This window comes from Microtus oregoni, unplaced genomic scaffold (genome assembly GCF_018167655.1).
Source record: "Microtus oregoni isolate MIOR12 unplaced genomic scaffold, Mior012 000014F_ref0000157, whole genome shotgun sequence".
Classification (NCBI taxonomy): Eukaryota; Metazoa; Chordata; class Mammalia; order Rodentia; family Cricetidae; genus Microtus; species Microtus oregoni.
The window spans coordinates 20675281-20702949 of NW_024543073.1; the positions used below are offsets into that span (position 1 = coordinate 20675281).

Sequence of the window (27669 nt, forward strand, 5' to 3'; positions counted from 1 at the left end):
TGAGAAGCTTGTGCCTACCTGTCCTGACTCTGCCAGGGCTTGATTGCCATGTGTCTTCTCCTGGCGTCTTCATCACAACCTCATTTTTGACAAATGAGGAAACTGAGGTTTGGAGCAGTCAAAAAATGCATCTGGATGTCACATAGTGTAAGTGACGAAGTTAGGATTTAACCCCAAAGTTGTTAGACGTGTGGCTCTAAAGCAAGACACGGGCTTGTTTAGAGTCGTCTGGGGTGGGAAGCAGGAGATGACGTCATAAAGAGGTGTTGACTGAGGTGCAGGTGTGAAGTGGGGCAGGAATGTGTCCCTATGAAGAGGATAGTTTTCTGCAGAGACCAAGAGAAGAGGGCATGGCCAGGCTTGGCTAGATCCCTTGCTGGGTGAGAGTGGGAAGTTTAGAACTATGAAGGTACTTGGGGCTCAGTCTAGGGCTACCGCTGCCTTTACCAGCGTCTCTACACATCTTACTCTGGGGGCTACTCTGACAATTGTCTCTGGATGTTGGAAGTAAAGTCGATCACTGTGTGGATGGGGCCCTACCTCTGTGATGTGCGTAGAAGAAGGTCACTGTCAAGCAGTGTGGAGATGTGGAAAGGCTAAGGGAGGGAGTTAGCTAACTAACTGTCCACAGGGGTCTCTCTGAGGGAAAGCTGGAGCCACGGAGCAAATCACTCCAGGTATCCTCCGGCATGCAGTGGTGTATGTTGAACATTGTCTACTGCTGATTGAAGCACTGCAGAATTCGTTCTGTCATGAGCTACTTTTTGTTCGGTGACTAGATACCAGACACGAAGCGAGGGAGGCAGGGCCTAGTTTGGCTAACAGTTTGAAGAGATACAGTCCATATGGAAAAGAATTTTCCTTACCTCTTCACCCTGTGGTAGAACAGGAAGAGGAGACAGGAAGTATGGCGTGGCTCTTCAAAATTACTCACCTCCGATGAATTACTTGCTCCAGTAAGGTTCCACTCCCTCAAGGCTCCCCAATCCTCCAAACACTGTCACCAGCTGGGGACCAAGCGCTCACACACAGGAGGCCATGTTAGCCTCCAAAGCACAGCACATCGTCATCATACTTGAGCAATGCGTGGCCAGTGCACACCTGAAACCCACACCATGGCGCTGTCTGCTCTTTCTCATAAAGTGCCTTTTGTTCCAACGGTAGTCAGCGCAGCATTCATAACCATGAAGATTATGCATGGGCTTCTGGCCCTTTCCTTCCATGTGACTCATTTAGACATAATTTCTAAAAACGAAATTGCGAGAAGCGTGTGCTCTTCCAGCGTCAGTCACGGGACAGTGGATTTGGTTTCCTGCGCCTTAGGTTTCTCCTACTGCCCTGGGGAAATCTCATGCTAGCCCCTTGTCCTAGCTGCTTAGGAGGACTGGAGTCAGGGTGTGGCCCAAGGACACTGAAGAAAGCTGTGTGCACAAACTTTCACTGTGGCCAGCGTGTCCCTAAAGCCAGAAGCACCGTGGATGGAGTGGGTTCTCTGGTACTTTTCCTTCATATTTGTTAGTCAACACCAGATGGCTGTGGGCTGGGAGGCGTAGCAGGTGTGACATGCGTGCTTGGGATAAGTGGGAGTAATGGAAGATTAGGTCCCCCGGGTGCTGTTCCTTCTGCAAGTGCTATGGGGTACTTCACACCATGAGTGAACCAGACCTAAGGGGTGATGAAGAGAAGCCATAGTCAATGCACAGCACTCTGGCTGCTTAGGGATTTGTGGAGGAGTGTGAGAAGGATCCTGGGAAGGACTTTAGGGGCTTATCTGCAGAACAGTGGCCCAGGGAGGTGCCAGGGAAGATAAAGGCTACAGCATGCTGAGGGGCTAATGTGGCAGGTCTCGGCTGTGGCCACATTTTGCAGTTACCTGGAGAGTTGAAAGTAAGGACAGCATAGTGATGTCCACTCTGTGGTGTGTCCCAGGGGCTCTGAGGAAGGGTGTCTTGGTGCAGGCTGGACAAGGTGATTCCTGAGATTTTCCCCAAGGGATTCCATTGTATTCCCTTAGTGAAACCTCCAAGCTAAGAGGAAGCTTGGCAGGATGTGATCAGGTGTGATCAGGTTACAAGAGCCCAGGGCTCTTCCTGCTGGAGATGATGGGGGAGGGGAAGACCATAGCAGTGCAGCCTAGGGGAAGGGTGACTGGCTTCTTCTACTCACAGCGGGGGAGTAGGCATTGAGAAAATGTCAGGGACAGGGACCATGGTGTCATTATCTGTGTGCCTTCCTCCTGGGCCTTGGCATGAAAAATAACCGTGGGGTAAATGCATCCAGAGAAAGCAATGCCACAGGGCTCCCAAAAATGGTTCCTGGGGCCCAGGACTCTGTGTCATGCCACAGGCCTAAGAGATGAGCCTGGCCTGGGTTTAGCCTTGCAGCAGGCCAGCAAGGGAAATGGTTCTTTTGACAGAGTAGGTGAACACCGTGGTTGAGACCCTGCCTGCTGTGTCTCTAGCCCCCTCTAGAAGCATTGCAAAGCAATGGCTTTTGTCTGAAACATTGCTTCTCCATAGCCTTGGTTACAGGCCCCAGCATGTCTCTTTCTCCCATGCCTGACCTGACAACACAGACGTAGAATCAACCCCTCCCTTATCTCCCCTCCAAGCCCATTGTCTGCTTCAGCCGACAGATGTTTGGGTTTTTCATTTCTATTCTCCATTAATATTTCATAGTTGTGATATATGACAGGGAAGAAAATGGCATGGGCGGGATTTATTTAGTTTGCTGTTTAATTTAAATTTGAAAAATTCACCCATAACCCTTTGGGGCATTAAAAGTATTGTTTTTTAAAATGATCTTTAATAAATCATTTTTTAGTGGGCTACAGGGCTGAAACTCCAATTCTTATTTCTCTGCCTGTCACTGCTGGGCTCCATCCAGGTGACAAACTGTCTGCCCTATTATCTGCAGAAGCACAGAATTCTGTGGACATAGTCACGTAACACTTGATGAGGTGGCACATCCCAGAGCTACACCCTACACCGTTGGCTGCTCTGGTCATTGTCCAAAGTCACAGCGCGTATGCGCACAAGAGAGGGTCACAAGTGTCATCAGCTCATGCCATCTTTGGGATCACTGTTGTCTATAAATGGCCCAACTCTGACGGAAATGTCACGGCGGTTGACAGGAACACCCAGGTTCTGTCCCAGAGTGGCACTTGGCTGTGGGGGGGGTGACGTGGCCTGCGGGGAGGAGCCTGGGAACATCATGGTGGGTAGGCCTGCAGGTGTGAGCCTGAGCCTCTGTTGTGATGGATGCCTGCGTCCTTCCTGCCGGAAGCTGGGGAGCAGAGGAGCTGTTACCGCAGCCTGCGAATCTGGCCTTGTGCCGTAGGCTGTGTTCTTGCGGTTGAGGCACAAGCTCAGACCTGCAGCACACTTTCGGCCTATGACCTTGGCCTCTGATTCTAGAAATTCATTTGGCAGCCTGGTGGAGAGCTTTTTGGTTCCCTAAGGCTCCTAAAGGCCCCGCTTCACAGTTTCGACGAGGCTAGAGAGTGGGCGGCTTTGGTGGCCAAAGCGGCCCACCCATCGCTATTATTGCTGAGCCCACCCCCTGGCTACTATGATTGTTAGCTCCAGTGTTCTGGCTGGGACCAGTGAGACTAGGGTAAACTTTGCAACCTCTGTGTTCTTCCAGGAGAATAAGGAACTTTAGTTATGGGTGTCCCTTGGATTCCTGGGAGTCTGACCTTTAACCCTCTGTTGTCAGTAGTGACATTTTCAGAAAAAAGTGTGACACCCCCAGGCCTCTATCAGAATAACCTCTATTTTCTCCAGAACCCTTGAGCTAGAGGCTCATCTCTCCCCTGGTGTGTCCCTCTCCCATCCAGTGTCTTCTCTTCAACTTGACACTTAGACCATTTCTTTTTTTTTTTTTTTTTTTTTTTGGTTTTTTCGAGACAGGGTTTCTCTGTGGTTTTGGAGCCTGTCCTGGAACTAGCTCTTGTAGGCCAGGCTGGTCTCGAACTCACAGAGATCCGCCTGCCTCTGCCTCCCAAGTGCTGGGATTAAAGGTGTGTGCCACCACTGCCCGGTGACCATTTACTTCTTTCTTTCAAATTTAACCTGGCCCTTGCAGCCTCTGAAGTCTGTCCGGGCTTTAAGTCCCAGCATATGGTCCCTTGGCCCTCCTGTAACCTGGATCCTCCTATTTCTCCCCAGAGCCTCTACTCCAGCAGGCAATCCATGTAGTACCCTGTTTCAGGTCTGAATTCTCCTATATATATTCACAAGGAGGTGCATGGTCTTGGGTTTTGTTCATTCCCCAAAACCCCAACGTGGTGGGAGAGAATGACCTAGTTTCTCCCACGAAGTGTCCCCTTGACAGTGAATGCCTGTCATTTGGATATCCGGAACATAGAAAGGAATCAATAGATTGTAAGTGCGCCTCTCTGCATGGCCTCTGACAGCATGCCTGTGTGCCCCTCACAAGGCAGAGCACATCACTGGCACCCTAGAAATTCACTCATTCCTCTTCCCACACTGAGCTCTGCCCCTCCAGCTGTCTGGTTCCTCTCTACCCTATCATAGAATAAACAGAGTCATATAATATGTACTTACTGTATGAAGCATTTTTGAAATGATTTAAAGACATACTTTTTGGTGCATGGGCCTCATACACCATACAATAATCATTTTTTTTTTTGTTGGGTTTCCCCTGTGCAGCTTTTTAGTGCCCATCCTGGAACTAGATCTTGTAGACCAGGCTGGCCTCAAACTCACAGCGATCCGTCTGCCTCTGCAGCCTGAGTGCTGTATGAAGCATTTTTGAAATGATTTAAAGACATACTTTTTGGTGCATGGGCCTCATACACCATACAATAATCATTTTTTTTTTGTTGGGTTTCCCCTGTGCAGCTTTTTAGTGCCCGTCCTGGAACTAGATCTTGTAGACCAGGCTGGCCTCAAACTCACAGCGATCCGTCTGCCTCTGCAGCCTGAGTGCTGGGATTAAAGGCGTGTGCCACCACCCGGCTCACTAATCAGTTATTATTGCTGAATAGTATTCTGTTGTGAACAGTTTGTTTATCTGTTGTCTTATTGGTGGCACCTGAGCTGTGTCTGTTCTTGAGCTGTTGTGAAGATGGTTTCTATGTATTCTTCTACTTGCATTGTTGTAAATGATTTTCCTTTCCTTTGGGAGCATGGCCAGCAGCTTACTCACTAAGTCACAGATTCGGTGCGTGTCTGCTTTATAAGCAACTGCCAGTTCTTTCCTCCCAAGAAGTTCTTCCATTTGGCAGTCCCCAAAGCAGTGAGCCTGCGAGGCCAATACACTCTTGTCGAGAGTCGGTGTTGCTGCAAGCATTTTTAGCCATGGGCCGTCGTGTAGGATTTAGTTTGTAAGTTTGTTTCTGCAGAGTGCCTGATACTGTGCACACACAGGGGACCAATGACCAAGAGGTTTCCCATGCATTGTTGGTGTTTGGTTTATCATCTTTGTATACTGACGATTGGAGGCCTTTGGCATTTTAATTGGGTTGTCTTTATTATTGAGTTTATCTTTGTTACACATCAGTCCACTGCCAGATATGTTTGCTCATGTTTTCCTCTATTTTTCTATTCATTTAACAATATTTGGTTGAACAGTTTCTAATTTGACAAAGCTTACTATGTCCATGTGTGACAGATACGGCTTTCTGTGGACTTCTTTGCTTGTCCCCAAGTTCTAAAGATATTTTGTATTTCTTTTAAAAGATTAAAGTTTGAACTTTTACATTTAGATATACATTGCATCTAGAATTTCTTTCATGGTGTCATCAGGGATAAACTTAGTGTCTGCCTATAAAGATACCTGATTATTGAAACTCAGGCATTTATTAGAAGTACTTTCTCCCACTGAATTATTTTTACATCTTTAGCAAGTAATTACGTAGTGGCCTGCCTCCAGACTCTTCCACTATGCTGCCCAGTGAATCCATACACCAATTGCATACGTTCTTAACCACTGCAAGTCTAGAAGTCAGCTACTGTAAGTTCTTCCTCTGGTTTGGTTTCATGTGTTCTTTGCATTTCTGTGTAACTTTCAGAATTAGATTGGTAATGTTTACCCTACGAGCATGCGCTGAGGCTGGAGAGCAGTTTAGAGAAACCAGAATTTAAGGATTGAATCTTTCAGTCTAGAAGCAGAGAGCTCTGCTTTCTCTATGAAATGATTACTTTGGGTGTATCCCAGAAATGTAGCTATGTTGTTTGTGAGCCTCTAAGACCTGTTTGTTTTATGGTTCATTAGAAAGATTCAGAATCTAAGGCAGTGATACTGTTTGATTGCAGGGAGTAGACGGGAGAAGGGAAGCTATCACAGGTAGACTGGGAGGGCTCCTGGCCACACCCGTCTTCCTCCTCCCTTCTTGGCATGGGAAAGGAAAAGTATGCAGCACCATGAAGGGACTCAACTTCTCGTTCTCTTTGAGTACTTTTATAATTTGTTTGTTTGTTTCTCTTTGGTTTGGTTTTTTGAGACAGGGTTTCTCTGTAGCTTTGGAGCCTGTCCTGGAACTTGCTCTGTAGACCAGGCTGGCCTCTGCCTCCTGAGTGCTGGGATTAAAGGAGTGTGCCATCGCCATCTGGCATAATTTCTTTTTAATTTCTTCTTTGGTCCATGGGCTATTTAAAAATTTCGGTTTGGGTTTGTTTAATTTCTAGATAGACATATTATAGATGTTTTTCTGGCATTTTTTGATTTATTTCCACTTATTGTCAGAGAACATACTTGGTGCTGTTTGGATCCACTTAAACTTTATTGAAATCTTATGTTTGGGCCAAATACAGGTCTGTTTCAGTCAGCATTTCAAAAAGATGCCTTTGAAAAGGCTGTGTTCTTCTTTTGTTAGGTGGAATGTTCTATCAGTCTCAGTTAGATGAAAACAATTATCATATTCTTCATATGAGAAGCAGCGCTGTCTTTTCACCATTTGTTCCTCTGTGTTCTTCTGTTTCCTTTCTCTATTCCTTTATACAGACTTTCTTTTACATCGTTCGGACAATTTCTAAAATGTCATTCTTTAATCTTTTGAATTTTGGTTATATCTTATATTTAATGATGCAGAATTGTTGGGAATTGCTTAACAATACAGAATTACTTAGAATTACTGTACACAGCTTTACCTTTCCACAGTGTTCTTAACCTAATCGTCCACCAAATCGTGTAGAACATAAAGTCTTTGTCTTATAAGACCTGGTTGATGCCTATCCACCCATTCATTGCACTATAGGTTTTGTATATATTACATCTAGATAGATGATAGATAGATAGATAGGTAGATACTTCATCAGATAGTGTTGGTATTTTTGCTTTAAACATACATGTTTTATAGAAATTAAGAGAAAAAGATCAAGTATTTGCTATTCCCTGAGCACTGGAGCCTGGGGGAAAGGCGATGTGTACTGTTCTTCCCTCTCTCTGACTAGTTTTGTGCATTTGGGAAAGTGCCATGGCCATTCAGCCTCAGCCTCCTCCTTCCGTGACATGTGAGTTAGGATTATAGGTGCCTGCAGGACGCGCAGAGCCGTAGAGCCCCTCACACACCCTCTCCACTTCGGGCTAAGTCTTGAGAAGTTTCATAGCAATATGACATTTTAGAAACTGAAGCTGTTGCCGAAGGAGACAGCAGATTTCTCCATCCACCCTTTAAAAACCACTGCCATTTATGTGAGGATTAGGTGTAGGCATAGTGATGTGGCCACTGACAACGCCCCTGGCTATATTTCTGGATATCTCCGCTAGCAGTTTTTTATTGCGGGGTGATGAACAATCTCCTGGATTTGTACCCACTGTTCTCTCTTCTATAGATCTCCTGCCTTGTCATGGGGACCAGTTTTGTCCCAGGGGTGTGTCTCATGGAGACCTCTAGTGATGAAGATTCAACGTATATAGCCCTAGCAGGCAGTGTCAGGGTAGACAGGTGACCCATCCAAATGATCCAAATGAATTGTTACCTGGATAGCTTGAACAAGAAGTTCTCTAATCCTTGCTTTGGAGCATGAATTCTAAATGGAATATTCTGGCCTATCTTCAGCACAGTGGTGCCTGTGTCTGTAACACTGAAAAGTTAGGGTTAAAAAAACAAAAACAAAAACAAATCAACAATAAAGTCCAGCTCTACTTAAAGTCAGAATGCCACCTGGCTGGGCTGGCTCCCATCCATGACCCAGTCTCTGCGTCCTATCACCCAGAATTCCCAAATTCTAGTGAGGAGGCCCTTGCTTGTGCTTGGGTGATACTCGTGTTTGGCAGGGGGTAGAAATTTGGGCCACATGGATTTGATGCGACGTCTGGAAATTATCACTGCTGCTTCATTCATGCTTTTCTTCCCCTTTGGGGAGCGCAGTCTGACCCCTCACTGCCTGCCTTTCTAGAGGAGCACTTCCAGAACAAACGGGGCAGGCCATCACCATGTCCTAGCATTCCTTGACTGTGAGTGCCGGCCCTCAGACCGACTAGGAATGGCTGCAGCATTCCAAGGAGCAAATGGCTAAGTGTGAGGTTCAGTTTCTTTTGTCAGGATTGAAGGTGCTTCCTGCTCACTTTTGGTTCCTCACCCACTGGGAGCCACAGGTTCTCTGCTACGCCCTTGGTACCTGGAGCCTGGCCTAGCACAGAGTATCATCAAAACACTTCCTGGATGAGCAGACTCACGGGGTGACACGCCTGGTTTTGTCTTCTTGTAGACAGTAAATAGAACATATATCTTTGCTTCATAAGCCCAGTAAGTATGTCTGAGTTAAATTAGAAGATGAGGGATAATTAGGCATGCCTTTTGATTCTGGCGGTGATTACTTAGAAGATGTAAGCAGAACATCTGACGAAGGATATTTTCCGAAGCTCGGGTCACAGAACCACAAAGCCGTCTTTTGCTGCTGGCTTCTCATTACTCACCGCGGTGCGCTGGCTCTGCCTGCTCGCTGGCTGCAGAGACCTGATTTATTAAGCCCTGGTCTTGAGGCTCCCTTCTAGTGTGTGTCAATCAGAGTGGAATGAAGCCTCAGTGTCATCAGGACTAGGAAAGCATCTTTGCAGTTCCCTCATTCTCCTGACAATGTCTAGGGGCACGTGGGCTTATGCTTTATTTGGCAAACGTCTCATTTGGCATTGACAATTCTTTAAGAACAAAACATTAGGCAAAGAGAAATTTCTTACTAAGTCTGTTATACATAATTTCTTCTTGTTGCTGAGCAGTGAAGGGACCTAGTTGGAGGAACGACAGCATTAAAGGGAAGACCTCCCAAGTGTTCTGCTGTGTGTGCACCTCTCAGGAAACCAGCCCACCAGAACTCAGCTCTGAGCTTCAGAGGAAATGAGCACAGGAAATGTAATAAGTCACAAAATCTAGATTTCTGAAAAACAGAATCCAGCCGTGAAAGAGAAAACCAGAGAGGCTGGCATCATCCCAGCTGCCAGGTCACAGGCCATCCCACCCTCCAGGTCAAAAGTCATCCCACCCTCCAGGTCACAGGCCATCCCACCCTCAGGTCACAGGTCATCCCACCCTAAGGTCACAGGTCATCCCACCCTCCAGGTCAAAGGTCATCCCACCCTCAGGTCACAGATTGTTTAGCACAGCCTCTGAATCTGCACTCTCAGCTTCACCTTGGGAAGTTTCAGCCCCACTACTGGGTCAAAAACTGTAGGGTAGGACCTCACTGTCTTGGCATACCTTCCAGGCATTTCATAATCCTTTCTTATCCCACCCTCAAAAGAAGGTGATTGTTAATTTTAGATGTCAATTTGTCTAAGTTAAAGAACTCCTGGATGTCTCTCTCTGGGTACATCTGGTAGGGAGGTAGACAGAGATGGGATCTGAGTCAGTGAACTGAGAGCGAAGGCAAAGGAAGTGCTTTCCTGGGCTGGAGATCTGTCTTCAGCTCCTGCACGATGGTGCAGCGGGTTCTTAGTGATTCAGACCCCAGTACCAATACGTCAGACCCCCTTGCCCTCTTACTTGAGACTGCCTCCTCCAGCATTTCCTCCAACAATCTGCATAACAAATCCCTGAATCTGTCAATGTCCCCTGATGGACTGGGTACCACTGCTTACACCTGGTGAAACTCCTGAGTGCTCGTGTTTACAGCTACAAAGGGAGGGCTCAAAACACCTTTTGCCAAAAGTTAGGCTCTGACAGAGAGAACCATTCAGTGGAAGAGCTCTTGCCTAGCATGTTTAAGTCCCTGGGCTTTGTCCCCCATACTGCAAAATGAAAAACACCCCAAACCTATTACTTGTCTATTTTACCAGTGTGGTCTCAAACTCGGATGTGGAATGAACCACCTGGAGATAGTTATTAACGCACAGGTTCTGGTTCTGTAAGTCCAGAGAGAGATTATTGGTAGATCTAATGAGCTCCCCGGGATTGGCAATGTTGCTGATGCTTTGGCCACACCCCGGGCATGATGTGCCCCGCGTTACCTCATGTTCCCCAGGTCAACAGACCAGTCACAGATGAGGCTCATCAAGTCCTGACTACTCTGGGCCCACTACATCAGTAGGCCTGACTCAGGGACTCTTGGGTGAGGACAGTGCATTACATATTTTGATTGAGCAAAATATACAAAAATAATTACTGGGACTGGAGAAATGGCTCAGTGCCTAAGACCACTTACTGCTCTTCCAGAAGACTGAGTTCAGTTCCTAGTATCCACAGCAGGTGGCCGACCCTACACCCTCCTTAGGATGCCAACTGCACCTGCGCTCACACATGCAAGCCATCCCATACACAAAAATATATATCTATAAAAAGTATTTTACTGAGAAAAAACATGAAAACATATCTTTGTAAAGGTTCCAGATGTGTGCAGAATGTGGAGCCAGTGGCCACCAGCCTGGCAGGTCAGGGACATTTGACAGAGGACACCTATAGTATCTGAACGTGTAACTGTGGCTTTGCAAAGGAATCGATGCTTCAACTTTCCCGAGAAAATAATGGGCAGCAGAGGTGTGTGAACGTATACGGAGCTGACATTTGTAACTGTCCGGAAGACAGCTTGGGATTTGTCTTTTGACTCTTGTGTCAACTTAAACATTCATGTGCCCTTTCATCCATGCCAGCCTGCTGCACGCGGCCTTGACAGGAGTAACATTTTAAATGTTGTCCAGATAAAAAAGAAGAGACGCTGTCACCCTTCCGATTAGGTTCACTGTCGTAACTATGGGGATGAGTCTCTCCTCCCCGCGCCACACACACACACACACACACACACACACACACACACACACCCCGGGATCAGCCTCAGTGCTCCGAAGCCGCTGTCTGTCCTGGTGTTGGCTGTTGTTGGTGGCTGAGAACCAACTCAGAATACATGAAAGTGAATGAGCTGTGCTGTAGGAACTGGGTTCCTGGGTGCTGACGAGATGTCTTGTTCCGTGGCTGGAGGCTGCTCCGGCAGGGGTTTTGAGATGCGTGAATCTGCAAGTGGATTTTGAAACGACAGCAGACTGAGAAAGGATCTTTGATCTGTGCATCAGAGCCTTTTGTTTTTGGAGAAAATGCTCATCACGGTGTTTTCACTGGAGAGGGATGATCAAAGATGTCTCCACGATGCCATTTACTGGCATTTGATTCGGTGCACATGACGGAGGGTCTCCAGGGACTCAGCCCCCATCATCAGGTCTCTGCACCCAGCGCTCGAGCTTGGGTAATCGGAATCCTGTCACATCAAGAAAGCCTTGAGTTTGTAGTAAATGAAGAATAGTGCGTGTTTTTAAAATGGTTTGGCAAGTCGACGCTGGGAGCTACTCTGGTTATTTAAACAAATATCTTTGTTCATCCTAACCATCTGTTTACTGCTTCCCTTCATCAAAGCCAGCATTATTTTAAACGACTATGCTAGTTATTTTTCATCAGTGTGAGACAAGCTGGAGGCACCTGGGGAGAGGGAACCTCAAGGGAAAATTTGCCTCCGTCAGATTGGCCTGGGCGCATGTCTGTGAGGCGTTTTCTTGATTAGCAACTGAAGTGGGAAGGCCCAGCCTATTGTGGGCGATGCCATCTCTTGGCATGTAGTCCTGGGTTGCACAAGAAAGTAGGCTGAGCAAGGCACAGGGAATAGGCCAATAAGCAGTGTCCCTCTGTGGTCTCCGCTTCAGTTCCTGCTTCCAGGCTCCTGCTTGAGTTCCTGCCCTGTGGTCCCTCAGTGATGGACCACAGCCTATGAATCAAATAAGCCCTTTTCTCCCCCAGGTCGGTTTTAATCCGTGTTTTCCCAGCAGCAGAGAAACAAGCTAGGACAATGACCAAGGAGATTTGCCCCCACTTCCCATTTTATTATGGATATGTGGATGGATATATAATTATTTGTTTATTAAAAGATGCCATCTATTTTATGAAGAGAGCTATAGTACAGTGTGCCATAGAGACACTCTCAGGGGCTCGGAGAGCCAGGGCAGGGCTGACCGTGTGCTCTGATCTTGTCGGTCTTGCTTGCTCACCTTGATCCGATTGGATGTTATCAGAGAATAAGGATGCATTTTTTTCTGTACCATATTTACTTTTCACTTTTAAAAAAAAATGACATTTTACAGAAATCGCTTTATCTGTGTTTTCCTGTGAAACCATTTATGAATTGATATTTTTAGTGAGAGAAGTGTTGAGTATAATTAACAAAGACCAACGTGATGGTCAAATCACTATTAACAATGGCTTCGCCACAGGTGTAAGGTAAGGACCCCAGTTAACTCCAGTCTCTTATTAAATCTGATTCATCTCAGATTTAGTAGACACTATGCCCCAGATTGTGTTAGCACTGAGTACACAATAGTAATCAAGTTAGATATAATCTCTAGCCCAGCTGCAAGGGACTGGTTAATCACAGAGATGCAAGGTTACAGACTGTGTTGAATCACTAAGAATCCACAGAAAGCAAGTGACTGAAGCCCTGACGTCTTGAGAGACTGAGATGAGAAAGGAGTATTTAAAAATCTTCCCAGTAGGAGCCACATGAGAGCAAGACCTGCAGGATAGGGTGGGGAGGAAGAGAGCAGAGACCTGGCCCGTACAAACCAGGGACAGCAAAAGCATCAGAGCATCAGAAGATGGAGAAGTGGCCGGGATAGCCTGCTGCTGGGAGCTCAGGGTATTGTGCCTGTGCTCAGGAGTGTGACTGAGAGCAAGCCAGAGCCAGGCCCCGTGGCAGAATCTCCCTGCCTGGTTATGTATGCATTGCTGAGGCCAATGGAAAATGGAGGTTTTTATTTTATTTTGTTATTTTGTTGTTGTTGTTTTTGTTTTGAGACAGGGTCTCTCTACACAGCCCTGGTTGTTCTGGAGTTCATGATGATGAACAGGCTGGCCTCAAACTCGCAGAGATCAACCTGCCTCTGTCTCCGGAGTGCTGGGATTAAAGGTGTGCACTAGGCAACACTTTCTTAGGAAAAGTTTATATATTAAAAAATTGTGATAAAGTTTAGAATTTTTAGAGTTTTCTTTTTAATGAAACAGTTGGAAGCCATATAAATGAGTAGCCATTTACTCACTCCCTCGGTCCCACAGTTAGTATGGGACTCCACGTGATTCTCATTGTGGTCCTGAAGCCGTCCTTCACTGTCTCCCCCCAGCTTTTTTTTTTTTAATTGCTTGACAACTACTAAGTATCGGGCACACACATCAGCGTAGCTCACTGCTTGTCCTGCCAGCATACACATTAACTAGAGTTTAGTTTTGTTCTTGTTTTTAAGAAAGATGATGTGCAGATCTTATAGTTTCTCTTGAGATTGAACTTACATCTACTGCCCACATCTTCAAAAACAAAACAACCAAATTTGACCCTCTCAGAAGTTCTTCGAGACCCTTCATAGCTGTCCTCACCTGCACCCTTCCCTCGCTGCTCCAACAAGGCCCTATTCTACAATATTCTACAACACGAATGTGCGTTCTCCAGCTTCGTCCAGTGTTTGCTCTGCCATCTGGCTTCTTTTGCTCACTAGGTTTCTGAGCTTCATCTGGGCTGTGTGCATCAGTATCATCTTCCTGTTTATTTTGTTGTTTGTTTCTTTTTTCAGTCTGTTACCCTGTTAATGGATCTGGCTGTTTCCAGGCTTGGGCTTCGTTGAGTAGACTTGAATGAGTTACTTTTGTAACAAAACAGCTTTGTTTCTCTGGGGTAGTATTTTGTCATGGAGATGTTCGTCTATATTGGTACAAAAGTGCCAGGCTGGGTCTTCAAGTTGATTGTGTAATTCTGTCATCCTTCCAACATGGGAATATTCTAAGTTTATGTCCTTGATGGTTTCTTCTTCGCCATTCTGGTGGGAAGGAGGGGATAAGTTCTTTCTTTAGATGTAGAAAATCATTTATTCAATGACTTGATGAAGATTCATAAAGTCAATGGAAATCCCTGAAAATGTGAAAAAATATTAAATTCAATATCATTGAAACTTACCCATCTTCATGAGTCTGGGATTTTTGTTCCTTGTAGGATAATCTAAGAGTGTCACAAGCCTTTTCTATTCACAACTTCTTTTTATCCAAGATAGACACACAAAATAGGTATATAAGTCAAACACTTATCCATAATAAGTCATACAGAGAAGTTAGTATTTGCATACTGTTAATATGTATTAAACAACACATTTGCATACTACTTGGATTTACTTTTACATAAAGGACTCGGTGTTGACTGAGCATTGGATATGCAGTACACATCACTTTCTGTGTTTTCCAGGGTTGATCAATATTTTTATTTTATGACCATCAATGTTGAGAATGCCAATTCACAAAAATACATAGTACAAAATGGTAGAAATAAGCTTGAGACCATTTCAGAAGTTATCGGATATCCCGTCCTAATTCAAAACAGAATTCATGAAGATTTGCTAAGACTTGAGTTTGTTACTCTAACCTCAGGGAGAATTGGCCTGCTATTAAGTGAGAACATCTTGAACTAGAAAGAGTAAGAAGAGAAAGGCCCATGCCATCCTGATCTCAGGTGATTTTGCTACAAGACAATAAAATCATTGATGTTTTACTCACTTCAGAATTCAAACATCCTGACAGAATACAGGCCAAAGGTAACAAGTTGAGGAACAATGGTAGGAAAATAGTAAATCTTTTTTTCTATAATTAATGTTTTCATCAGAGCAGGAAAAAAAACAATCCATAGCATACACCAGCCTGGAATCTGAGCTGAGGTGTGGCATGCGGCTTTGTTGGCACCACCTGGATGGCAGTATGAGCCGCACAAACTGCACAAGTTGGTGTTCTGACCCTAGGTGTCAGTGAAGTCACATGATGCAGTACAAGTGAGTACTGCTGGGAACACCTGGATTTATTATGTGCTGACTTTGAATTAATTTGTGCATTCGGAAAGCTTTTATTATTGCCAAACATTTAATGCTCCTCATGTTCCCATGACCCATATGCTCATATGCAATTGTGACCCACAGTTTAAAATGTGTGGGTCTAAGTGAACCTAAATGGCTTTCACACCACAATAAATTGAGAGTATAAATTGTAAAGGAATATTCTTTCAAAAACAAATGACCCTGAAATCACATACACACACACACAAAGACAGAGGCAGAGAGAGACAGAAGAACAGGGAGAGAGAGAGAGAGAGAGAGAGAGAGAGAGAGAGAGAGAGAGAGAGAGAAGAATAGTGTTTTTTAGAGTTAAGCTTAACTAGAGGCAGCAGGTGTGGGGAGTGTCGCTCCAGGACAGAGAGCTTGCCATTCATGCCCAAGAACCTGAAATTATGCTAGGATCATGAGAAATGGAAGAACTAGCCAGAAAGACAGAAAGGGTAGATCAAGTGAAGTTGAACAAAATCAGGCATTAGTAAATAAAGGGTTTAAGCACAGAGGAGCAAATTTTGTGGAAACCTATGATATTTTAATTAAAGGTTTAAAATTATAATTGCACCTTTATAAGCACACACACACACATGTGCACACATACACAGCCTCAAAGACTTGCTGGAAAACCACAGCTCTGAGCTCTGCCAGATTCGCAGACCAAGTAGACGGCCCTGCAGAAAGAAACCATTGCTTTCGAAGCCTGTGGCTGCAGCAATAGCGCCTGTTGGCACCATCCCCAGCCATTCCTGCACAGGAACACACTACATTTCAAGCTGGAGACCCTCTGTGCCCTAGAGAAATGACAACTCTGAGGATGGGAATCCTGATCTTGCTGAAGTACACACATGGCAAAGTTCATACCTTCCCAGAATTCTGGGGAAAGGCTGTTTGGGCCGTGAGGTAGTTCCAGGGTGTAAGATGACAAGCCAGGCTCAGGACAACACTTTTGAGACCTGTGAATGAAGAGCCATGTAATGAAGGCAATTGGCTAAAAAGCTAGAGAAACCATGATTAACAGTTCTGTGTATTACATGTGTGGCAACCAAACTTTAAACCTCAGTTTCCCTGTTCTGCACATCCAAGCGGAACGGTTGCTTCTCCTCCTGTCTGTAATGATGCAACTGTTAGCAGAAAGCTGCCTGCCCTGGCTAACATGAGAAATGGCCGATGTCATGGTACGGAGTTTATCCCTCTCCCTGCCCTCAGGTCCTCAAGTCCCTGAACCTCTCTCCTGGACCCATCAAAGATTAAGGAGCTACCCTTCCTTGCTTGTAATCTCCCGAAGTTCCACTAAGGACTGTTAAGGAAATCACTTTGGAATAATTCCTGCTGAGTTAGAAACATTGATTCTTGTTCTGCGTGGGGATTTTGTCATCCATGAGAATCCTGTAAAATGAGGGTACTCAGACGAGGCACATAGCTAGACCATCAGTCAGAGGACTTACATGAAGAGCCCCAGCTTGCTGGGACGTGACAGGAGGAGAGCCCAGTTGTTTTCTGTGGAGAGCATTGTGAAGTGGGATCCACACACAGCACCCTGGTATAGAGGCTGACCCAGCCTGGAAGACTGTGGTTGTGAAGATGGAGGACCTGTGGCCTCTGCTGCTGACAGTGGGCACAGAACCCCCCAGGGGCCAGTGTGCTAAAGTGGAGGCAGCAAGTTCAGCTCAAAGCACCAAGTGTAACGCTGTCTGTAGAAAAAGATGGGCCAGCGCCCTCCCGGCCAATGGAATTGTGCCTGTGCTCTCTCCCCTCCCTGGTCCGCACCATCCCACCCGTCTGTGGCTGGGACACATTTTTAATCCTAAACCAGGACTGAGCTGACGCCACTCCAGACAGAACACAAGGCCCACAGTATAGGTCATGGGAGCCATACTGATGGCTTGTGAGCCTATGAGAAATGAGAAAAGGGAACCTGGGGGGTTTATTACTCTTTTTGTTCTTCATAATATGGGAAGCCATGGGTTTTGCTCCTAGAGGCATATGTATTTTAGTTAAAGACAAAAGCTTTTAAGCAAGAGCTGATTAAGGAGAAAGAATGAAGCAATAATTTTATTCATATTGGATATATGAAAATATGCGTTGAAGTTGGTGGCTTTGTAGAACATGGTCTTTATTCCTAGAGGAAAAGATGAAATGATGTTCATGGAAGAAATAATAAAAGGTACCATAATTATGGGGTGAGAGCCAATAGCTGTGACTAAATGACCAAGCTATCACAGGCGAGTCATAGATTCTGTATTGATGTTTTGTGGGGATGTATAATGGACCAAGCAGAAGGGTTTTGCAGGAAGCTCATTTTAACACCTGTTTTGCCTGGCTATTTTCATGTGTTTGTATACATGTTCATGTGGGTATGTGCACATGTGCATACAGACTCAAACATGGGTGCCTGTGGAGGCCAGAAGTTGTTTTGAGTGTCTTCCTAGGTCACTCTCTACCTTATTTTTTGCCAAAGGGTGTCTTGCTGAGTCTGGAGCACATGGATTCATCTAGGCTGGCTGGCCGATGGGCTACAGGAATCTGCGTCTCTCTGCTCCACAGTACTGGAATTTCAGATTTACATCACCACACCTTGATTTTTATATGGATCCTAGATATCTGAACTCAGGGCTTCTGTGACAAGCACTTTACCAACTAGAACCAACTCTCCACCCCCTCCCTGGCTTTTCATCAATGGTTCAATGAAGCCTGGGACATTTTAGCTGTGTCTGACATAAGGGAGCTTTCCGGCCAGTACAGTGGATGCTAAGTCAAGCTAGGCTTCCTTGGCTGACAGTCCCCCACATTTGCCTGTTTTGTTAAAACTTAAGCTTGCCTCTTCATTGAGTGCTGTACAGGTTTGATGGCCTGAGCCGTGGATGGAAGCAGATGGAGTCAGTGGGACTCTAAGTGCGAATGACAATGTGCCCACCAGCAGTGCCCTAGTCAATTGCAAATGCAAGAGATGCAGAGTCCACAAACGGCAGGCGTAGTCTTTCTAGTGTTGATGACTTCATTGGGTCATTTGAGTGACGTCTATTGAACATTTGCACCAAATCATTAGCGTGAGACAAACCCGATAATGAGAAAGAACGAGGTGCAAAATGGCAGCTAAAGTTCAGGCCCATCAATTAACTGTGCCAGCAACTGAGGAACATTTAAGGATTGGTTCTAAAAACAGAAATTTTAGATTTAACCCCGACTTTGTATTTCAGAAAGCAAATATGACCTGTCTAAAACTAACAGGCTGCATATTGGCCTATTAAAATCTGACTTGAGTCCTGGCCTTTGTCATTCTGTATTTCTGCAGACTGTGTCACGATGAGTTAGCCTAGCAGATTTAGGTCTGCCTGGAGAGTCCCTCTTTGGTCCCTTTCCTGCTCTTAGACTCCTGATGAGTGTCTGAAAGCAATCAAATATTTGTAGTCTTACACTCGGTGTGTGTTGCTCATCTCTCCATGCAATCTGTGTAACACCTTGCTTTCTGGGCGTGGTCAGAGCCTTGTAACTAAGTTGCGGAGTTCGACAAATGACATAAAATCTCTCTCTCTTTCACCAAACTTCGAAACGACTCTAGATTCACAGGATTCATCGTGATTCCGGGGATAACTCTCAAACAGGTAAGAGCTCTGACTTCTTCTCAGCTGAGGGGATTCCTTGACGACCCAGTTTTTCATTGCTGCTTGGGAGGGGTTCAAGATGACATTTGTCATCCTCGAATGGGGGTTGCTGAAATCTAAGTGCTGGCATTGGAGAGTTGGGGAGCCTGAGGAGCAGCAGGAATCCTTTACAAACCTCCGGTCTCTTAGTCTGAGGCAGCCATCCCTCCTAGGCTCCTCCCCTTGGTTTTCTTTTATTGGCTAGAGACCATGTAGAGCAGAAGAACTGAGCCTAGAGTGCTCTGGGGAGAAGGCAGTAGTAGTTAATACCTGCGTTTACAAATGGAAATGTGGCTGGGCGCTGGCCCAGGAGACTAAGTACTGGGCTCCGATTTTGGCTCCCTACTCATATCTTAGACCTGGAACAGCACTCAGATCTTTGGCTTCCTTATCTACAAAGTGAATGGCTTAGTGGACATCTACTTGGTGGAAGGCCTAGAATTATTTGCCACTGGAGAGGGGAAAAGTTAATATAGTAAAGCCTTGTGACTCTTCTCATATAAGGATGGCTGCCAACCATTCTCTTCTGCATGGGCGCCTGGTTAGGCCCCGGATTGGCTATGCAGTCCTTCTCCTTGATTCCAGAATGATTACAGTTAGCCTACACAGAAAGAGTTCATTCGCTCTTTCTGGCCCTCAGAATTTCATTCGCAAAGTGAATTAACAACGCCTTTCTCGTTGTTGTGATGACTAAAGAGGATGCACCTAGCTGTTGACCATCATTCTTCTCCTTTGGAATGTTTTCTAAGCCAGGACAGCCTTGAATGGCATAGTGGCGGTTCATGTATGGGCACCCTTTCTCAAATACTTCAGCTAATTTGTATCACATTTGAAAGGTACTACAAAAAAAAAAAAGGCAATAAGCATCCCCCTGTCCCCTACAGTGCCCAGCATGGCCTTTCACATAACAGACACTCAGCCAATGGTCACAGTTCCTCCATCAGTTAAAGGCCTCCCTCCTGGAAAGCATAGGGAAAGCACTGCTTCTCGGTCCTTTGTCCCCAGACTTCCTTCCTGGTCTTTCCAGCTTCAGTTCCTCACTGGTATAATGGGAATAGGACTCTGCAGCTTTCAGGATGCAATTGTCAAATGATATCATTGTTAGATCTAAAGTACAGAGCCCAATGTCTGATGCACAGTAGGTTCTCAGTAAGTAACTACTTTTATGGGAGGCAGAGTCCCTTTGTCACCGAGTTCTTTTCTATGGTTGAAAATTTTAATTCATCCTACAGACATCTGTTAGGAATGAATAATGACCTGGGCAGTGGCAATGCACACCTTTAATCCCAGCACTCCGGAGACAGAAGCAGGTGGATCTCTGTGTGTTTGAGGCCAGCCTGGTTTACTGAGCAAGTACCAGGACAGCCAGGACTACACAGAGGAAAAAAGAATGACCAATGAATTCTCTAATTTAAATGACCCTCTCTGAAGAACAACTTCTTCAGACATAACCAGTTCTATTGCTATAGAGTCTTACATTTCTAAGAGACAAGGTCAGTAAGAATAATATCCAATTTGAATCATTTTTGTGTGTCGTACAAATGAACCAATGTAATTGCCAGCAGGCACACACTGTAGGTTTATTGTGTGGCAGGCTGGGTTCTAAGGGCCACCCAAGGATTATTCCAGGTACTGACCACAATGAGGAACTGAATGAGCCTCTGAATGAGGAACTGTAATTATCCCCTTTGCAGACACTGAGAAACAGAGAAATTAAGTAACGTCTCCAAGGCTACATAGTTACTCTTCGGCAAATTAAGCCAGAACCTGGACAATTTGGCTCTAAAGTTGCTTTCTTCAGCGTTAGACTGCCTCATCCTTTTCAATGCCCCTGACAATTCTTAAGGAAGCAAGCTTTCTTGTATCATGGTTCTCCTGCTTAAATCTGCTGGTTTAATGACCTCTCCTGCTAGCGCTTGGGTTGCCTACGCTTCAGAGTGGTGCTGGCTTACCGTTACATTTCTCGTCTCATTCTGGAGTTACTTGCAGGAAGCCAATGTGCCCACAGCACTGAGGCCAGCGCTATCACCTAGGCATTTCAACAGCCTGGTACTCACTGATCACGTCATTTTGACATTAGCTTCCCAGAACAGTTCGGCGTTGAGTTTCCCTTCCTATGGTCGGCAGGACACGGTCCCTTGATGAAGTCCACTCTTAGAGAAGCTAGATGAACACCTAGATGTTCGATTTTTCAGAAGCGTCCCAAACTTGTCCAAACTAGCTTCTCAATTCAAATATCTGTGGATTTCACTAGGAGTTTTTTTTCTCCAGATATTCCACTAGGAACTTCCCCACCCAGGCGAGCGTAGCCCTTTAGTCAAGATGAACCCCAAACATTTCCTTTAAGTTTTATTTTCAGGGTAACCTTTTGGTTATGGCTTCCCCCAATGTAACGTAGTCCCAGAAGAAAAAGACTTTTTTTTTTTTACTAGAATGACTGATCCTTTTGTGTTGATTTGAAGAGAAAATAGTTTCTTGATTCTTGACTTTACTTTCTAGAGCTTAAAACGCACGTACACTCATTTTCTTTGGCGAACAGGGGAAAGGTGTAAGTTCACACTCTAATGCACTGAATGCTAACCCCCTCTATCTCTACCTGAACTCCCCAGAGCCTCATTCATTCAGACACAAGAGCAGGAGGAAAGAGTCCATTGATGTGAAATCAATATCTTCCCGAGGCAGTGATGGTAAGAAGTTTCTCAGATTTCCTTGACCTTTTGATTGTGTAGAAAATGACAGGGGCATGTGCAAACATTTCAACGGCGTAGAAACTCCAAGGAGACAAGATTTCGACTGGAGTAGACTTTTCTTCTGATAAACTGAGAACATTTTAGGGTTTAAGTAAATAAATTCCCTTGGCCTTCTATAGTCTTTTTCTTCTCCCCAAAGGGACCATGGGCTGATTCTTTCACAGCCCAAAGTGTGTCAGACCACAAACTACACACAGCAGTGCAGTTTCAGTTGCTAGGTAAGGTCATCCTTTGGTGCTGGTGGCAAGAGCTAGGCAGTGTCCTGGTTTCTTAGTCTCAACATCCTGGTTTCCTAGTCTCAACACACACCCGTTAATGAATGGCCGGAAACTTAATTAATTAATTAATGAAAGTCAGGATTCCATGAAACAATCTGTAAGTTTAACAAATCAAACCCAAATAACAGACTGGATCTGTGGAGGTGGAAAGGTCAGAATCAACATGGAAAGCCATTCCCGGAAGTCTGGAGACTAGGAGACACAGAAGTGCCAGGGTCTGCAGGGTCTCATGTGGACCTGAGGGGAAGAGGATGCCTGGGAAGCTGCAGAGGGGGTCAAGGCCAGGCCAGGAGCAGGGGCTGGGGTAGGGGCAGAGGCAAGGGCTGAGGCAGGAACTAGGACAGGGGCTAAGGTAGGGGCAGGGGCTGAAGCAGGAGCTGGAGCAAGAGCTGAGGCAGGGGCTGAGGCAGGGGCATGAACTAGGGCAGGGTCTGAGGTAGGGGTAGGAGTTGGGGCAGGAGCTGGAACAGGACTAAGGGCTAGGACAAGAGCTGGGGCTGGAGCAGAGCTGGGGCAGGGACTGGGACTGGGGCTAGAGCTGGGGCTGGGACAGGAGCAGGGGCAAGAGCAGGGTCAGGGCCAGGGTCAGGGGCTGAAGCAGGGGCAGGGGCAGGGGCTGGGGCAGTGGTGGGAAAAGGCCAGGAGCTAGGACAGGAGTTTGGGCAGGGGCTGGGGCAGGAGCTGGGGCAGGGGCTGAGACAGAGGCTGGGACAGAGGCTGGAACAGGAGCTGGGGCAGGGGCTGGGGCAGTGGTGGGAAAAGGCCAGGAGCTAGGACAGGAGTTTGGGCAGGGGCTGGGGCAGGAGCTGGGGCAGGGGCTGAGACAGAGGCTGGGACAGAGGCTGGAACAGGAGCTGGGGCAGGGGCTGGGACAGAGGCTAGAGCAGGGGCTGGGACAGAGGCTGGGACAGAGGCTGGAGCAGGGGCTGGGACAGAGGCTGGGACAGAGGCTGGGGCAGGAGCTGGGGCAGGAGCTGGGGCAGAGGCTGTGTCTGGGGCAGGGGCCGTGGTTGTGGTAGGAGCAGGGACTTCTGGGGCTTCAGTTTCTGTGTTGAAGAGAAGCGTTGCCAGGGGCAATGCACACAGGAGTGCTTGTGTGAGGATAAAGACCAGAGGGTCTGAGTGCAAAGGCACCCTGTGAGAAACTGGGATGCGGAAGACGAACAGAGAACACGTGGGAGTGGTATCCCAGGAGCCGAGAAGGAAAGAGAATGAGTAGAAGGGAGCTGCAGGATTGGCCCTTCGTATGTGTCTGTGTGTGCGTGTATGTGTGTGTGTGTGTGTGTGCATGTGTGCGTGTGTGCATGTGTGCGTGTGTGTGTGTGTGTGCGTGTGTGCGTGTGTGTGTGTGTGTGTGCGGGTGTGCGTGCGTGCGTGTATGCGTGTGTGTGCGTGTGTGCATGTGTGCGTGTGTGTGTGTGTGTGTGTGTGTGTGTGTATGTAACCAGGATCTCACCCACATTAGGCAAGTTCTGTGCCACTGAACCACATTAGGTTGTTTTTTTGTTTTTTGTTGTTGTTGGTTTCAATTTGGCCACTGGAAAAGCAGTTCTAAGGGCCTGAGAAGGAATAGTTAGTGCCTGTGATGGAGGTGGGGAGTATGGTTTAAAAGATACACAGAAAAGTCAAGGGAAGGAAGGGAAGACGTCCCAGCTCTTCGGGTCACAATGGACTGAGGCCAGAGAAGTGACTGAACTAGAAAAGATGAAGACCCTAGGGCCAAGACAGAGAATCTGCAGAGCAGGACAGACTGGCACGTGGCATGCAAGTGACAGAATCTGCAGTGCAGGACAGACTGGTGCATGACATGCAAGTGACAGAATCTGCAGTGCAGGACAGACTGGCGCATGGCGTGCAAGTGACAGAATCTGCAGAGCAGGACAGAATCATGAGATAGGCTGAGAGCTTATTGGAGGGGACAATGGCTGAGGGCATCTGAACCAGGCTGGATCCTAGAGCAGCTATGTGGTCCCAAATACAGCAGAGGCCGGCAATGGCTGAATCCCTGGTTCCGGAGCCCTACTGAGGGTGACTCTGTCAGGTTCTCGCATCTCTGGAACAGGTCTGACCTCTAGGGTGCCCTGCAGGGAAGGTTAAAGGAGTGATGAAGATGGGCCTTTAAAGGAAGGCTTCTCCCCTCTGAATCTTAAAGCACATATAGCACCACCTTAAAGCACTTAAAGCACCACCTACTTGAAAAAAGAAGTTGTTTTAAAATGAGTTTGTCCCAGTTAGAGTCAGAACCATTAGCATCATGAACCTAATGACTGAGGAAGAAACACGACTGGCCAGGTCATACGGAGCTTCCTGGCACAGGGGCAGATACACACTCAGGTGTCCATGGCTTTGGAAGGAAAGTGCCTGACTCTCTGAAAGAGGCCTTAGTGACTCGTGGGAAGGGGAGTTCTATGACATCATTGGGTTATGGAGATGGGGCGTCTGTGTATAGCAGCATTCTCAGTATTGCCCTGGGGAGTGCGACGTGCCAAGCCCTCTGCCACCAGCCTTCCAGGCAGAACACCTCTGCACTCGTGGGGCTGAGTGGTCAGCCCTGTAGGGACAAGGGATAGTCAAACTCACTGAATCGTGGGGGAGGAAGTCCAAGAAGAGCAAGACTTCATCCAGAGGTGACCTCTCAGCTGTATTTAGCCTAAACTACACCACTAACTCCATATAAAACTGCCCTGCCTTCTCTCCAGCTCCAAGCCTACAGAATCGCCGCTACCCCTCCATGGCGAGGATTCACTCCATGACCATAGAGGCCCCCATCACAAAGGTAAGTGACAGCTGCCACCTCCACTGCTCAGTCAGTGCTCAGACCTGGGCTGTGCTCTAGAGCTGAGTAGAGCCGATGATCTAGTGGGAAAGCCAGGTATTAACCAAACACACAATAAGTGTGCTTACACAATGTAATCCGTGCTGTAAGGGCTCTGTGAGGGACGTCAGAGTTGGTCTAGGCTGAGGGAAGTCGTATGTGAAGCAAAACTTAGGCCTGCGAGTCCCATTGGTCAGAGGGAGACTCTTGGGGCAGGAACAGCAAGGAGCGGCATGGAGATGGTCCATCACTAAAGGTGAACAGAGAAGTTCTGCCAGAACTGAGCAGAAGCCACAGAGGCTGGGGTGTGGCCAGCAGAGGTGAGACAATTATGGCAGGGCTATGGTGACTCTGTTCATTCTGGTCACTTGGACCAAAAATAGATGGTTTGTCTTTTATGTGTAGTAAAAACCTTAGAAGGGGTTTCAATGGACGTAGCATGGTCAGGTCCACATGTCCCTGTGAAGAGTTCAGCCACCACACTAAGAATGGGTAAGATATAGCAAAAGTACAAGAGAAGAGGCCATTTGGGCCTTCTCGGGGATTCCAGGAAGGAGATGGTAGTGGTAGTTTAACTAGCATCGAGGGAGTAGAGTTGGGGAGAAAGAAACAGATCAGAAAATGTCTAGGAGGGCTGAGGAATAGGGGAGATGTGTCAGACAGAGCAGGCCTTGGGTAGGAAAGCACTTGCCTTCAGGCCGGGAGAATAGTTGTCTCTCACAGTGTTACCGTTTGCTTGGTTTGTGGGAAGGGGCTAAGGCTGGGCTCTGATTTTAAGCACAGGAGTTATTGTAGTAGGTGAGTCTGGAAGGCTTTTGAGGCTCTCCCAGTCTGGGTGGGACCTAGAAGGTAAACGTGAAAATCTTCTTATGGATTGTGTGCCCTGAGTCATGGAGGTGAAAGATCGTTTCTGGACCGGCCAGACAGTGGGAGAGCCAGACCTGTGCCTTGGGAACTCCAACCCGTGGAAAATTGTCAGCAAGGGATCCTGGGAAGCAGGGTCCTGAGTTGGGATGCCATGTGCCAGTATAGGCTGCAGAGTGCACTTCACAGAGAGGGGCGGAGTGGGTCTGCTCTCTGAGCTAGGCGTATGGTCACTGACTTCTGAATATGTCTGACTTATGAGAATTAGTATGTTAATATCCTCACATTTATTCTTTCTCTTTTTGCTTTCTTAGGTTATAAATATAATCAATGCCGCTCAAGAAAACAGCCCGGTTACAGTAGCAGAAGCCTTGGATAGAGTTCTAGAAATTTTACGGACCACAGAACTGTACTCCCCTCAGCTGGGAACCAAAGATGAAGACCCTCACACCAGTGATCTTGTCGGAGGCCTGATGACTGTAAGTGCTGAGGAAAACCCAGAAATGCAGAGTGTTGGTCAAATACCTAGAGTATCCACAGGGCACTGTGGTTTCAGGGAGCAGAAGCACCTCGTGCAGAGGTGAGGCAGCTTGTTAATTTCTTTACAGTCATGTCCAAGATGCTTGTCTGTCCACCAGATGACTAACCACAGCCGTGGAAAGAAACTTGAGAAAACCTGTTAGAGCAGAAAACAGGCAGGTGACTGAAGGCTAAACATACCAGAGAGGGGCTATCTGGCTCCTGCTTCTTGTTCTTCTCTGTCTGAATTAGAGGACTGTGCTTGAAGGTTAGACCTGCATTTCCTTGGGCATCGGACTGTATCTATACACTTATCCCTCTCAAATCTGTGGGTTCTGTATCTTGTGAATTCAACCAACCCAACTGGAGAGGGGGAAGAACACAAACATGAGTGAGAGATCCAAGAGGTAGACATGGCCCACACACACACACACACACACGCACGCACGCACGCACGCACGCACACACACCTGTTATCCCAGCAACCCAAGAAGCCAAGGCAGGATTGCAGATTTGAAGCCAGCCTGAAATACACAGTAAGACTGTGGAAGGGAGGGAGGGAGGAAGGCAGAGAGAGAGAAAGAAAATGGGAGGAGGAAGGAGGGGTACATTTATAGGAACACGTATATACGTTTGCGCTGTTGGATAGTATAAACAAGATTTTACACAGAACATTGTACATTTATTGTATATAGTTATGGGTCTTATAGAAGATACGCTCCCCTGGGTTTACTAAGACAGGCATGGTTCTGTAGATCAGGCCCTGTGTGGACTACAAGGAATGACTGTTTAATGAAAGAGCTTGTACCTTTCTAGTGTTTCCAGTGACAGAATCCTGTCTTTCAAGATGCTACAGCCAAGTTCCATTTTATTTTTGTGTTGGTTTTTCAAGAGAGGGTCTCTCTGTGTAGCATCCCTGGCTGTCTTGGAAATCGCTCTGTAGACCAGGCTGGCCTTGAACTCACAGAGATCTGGAATTAAAGGCATGCCAGCCCTGCCTGGCTCAAATTCCATTTCTAATCCTACAAAAACAGAATAGTGCTTTCTGAGCTCAAAGCAGGGAGGCAGGAGGACCGTGCCTGCCAGTAATCTGAGACATACTAGCTGTGGACCCACTGGCTAAGGTCTACCTCGCCCCATTGTTGTGCTCTTTCTGACTTTTAACATCACCTTTCCATCACGGAAGGAGAAAAACCACCGTGCTCCTTTCCCAGAAGCCGAGGGGAGGACTCTCTAGGAAAGAAACATGACCCTGAGTTATCCTGGGCTTTGCCGATTCCTTTTTCTAGCCAGCCTTGAAAAACTGGGTTGCTGGCTGCCCAGCCCATCCTCACCCATCCTTTGAGCAGTCTTCTGTTCTTTCTGGTCCCCAGGCTGGTACTGGCTGACCCGTTCCAATGCAGCATTAGTTTCAGTCATGATAAGGGACAGTCCCTTTGGGGCTACAACCAAAGGACTCTGCATCCGAGAACAAGCTGCCCCCATCCTGCTACTTTGTGTCATTTTGT

At 46.7% G+C, this 27669-nt stretch overlaps 1 protein-coding gene across 5 annotated transcripts in view; it reads left to right on the forward strand.

The window, feature by feature from the left end:
* The window catches only part of Pde8b (phosphodiesterase 8B), a 228299-nt gene that overhangs the window by 179798 nt on the left and 20832 nt on the right, over nt 1–27669 (forward strand). For all 5 annotated transcript variants that reach the window (XM_041663659.1, XM_041663660.1, XM_041663656.1 and 2 more), the window contains 4 exons: nt 18854–18896; nt 21545–21622; nt 24663–24739; nt 25957–26121. In XM_041663659.1, the coding sequence (XP_041519593.1) occupies nt 18854–18896; nt 21545–21622; nt 24663–24739; nt 25957–26121 (363 nt within the window). The remainder of the gene's footprint in view (nt 1–18853; nt 18897–21544; nt 21623–24662; nt 24740–25956; nt 26122–27669) is intronic.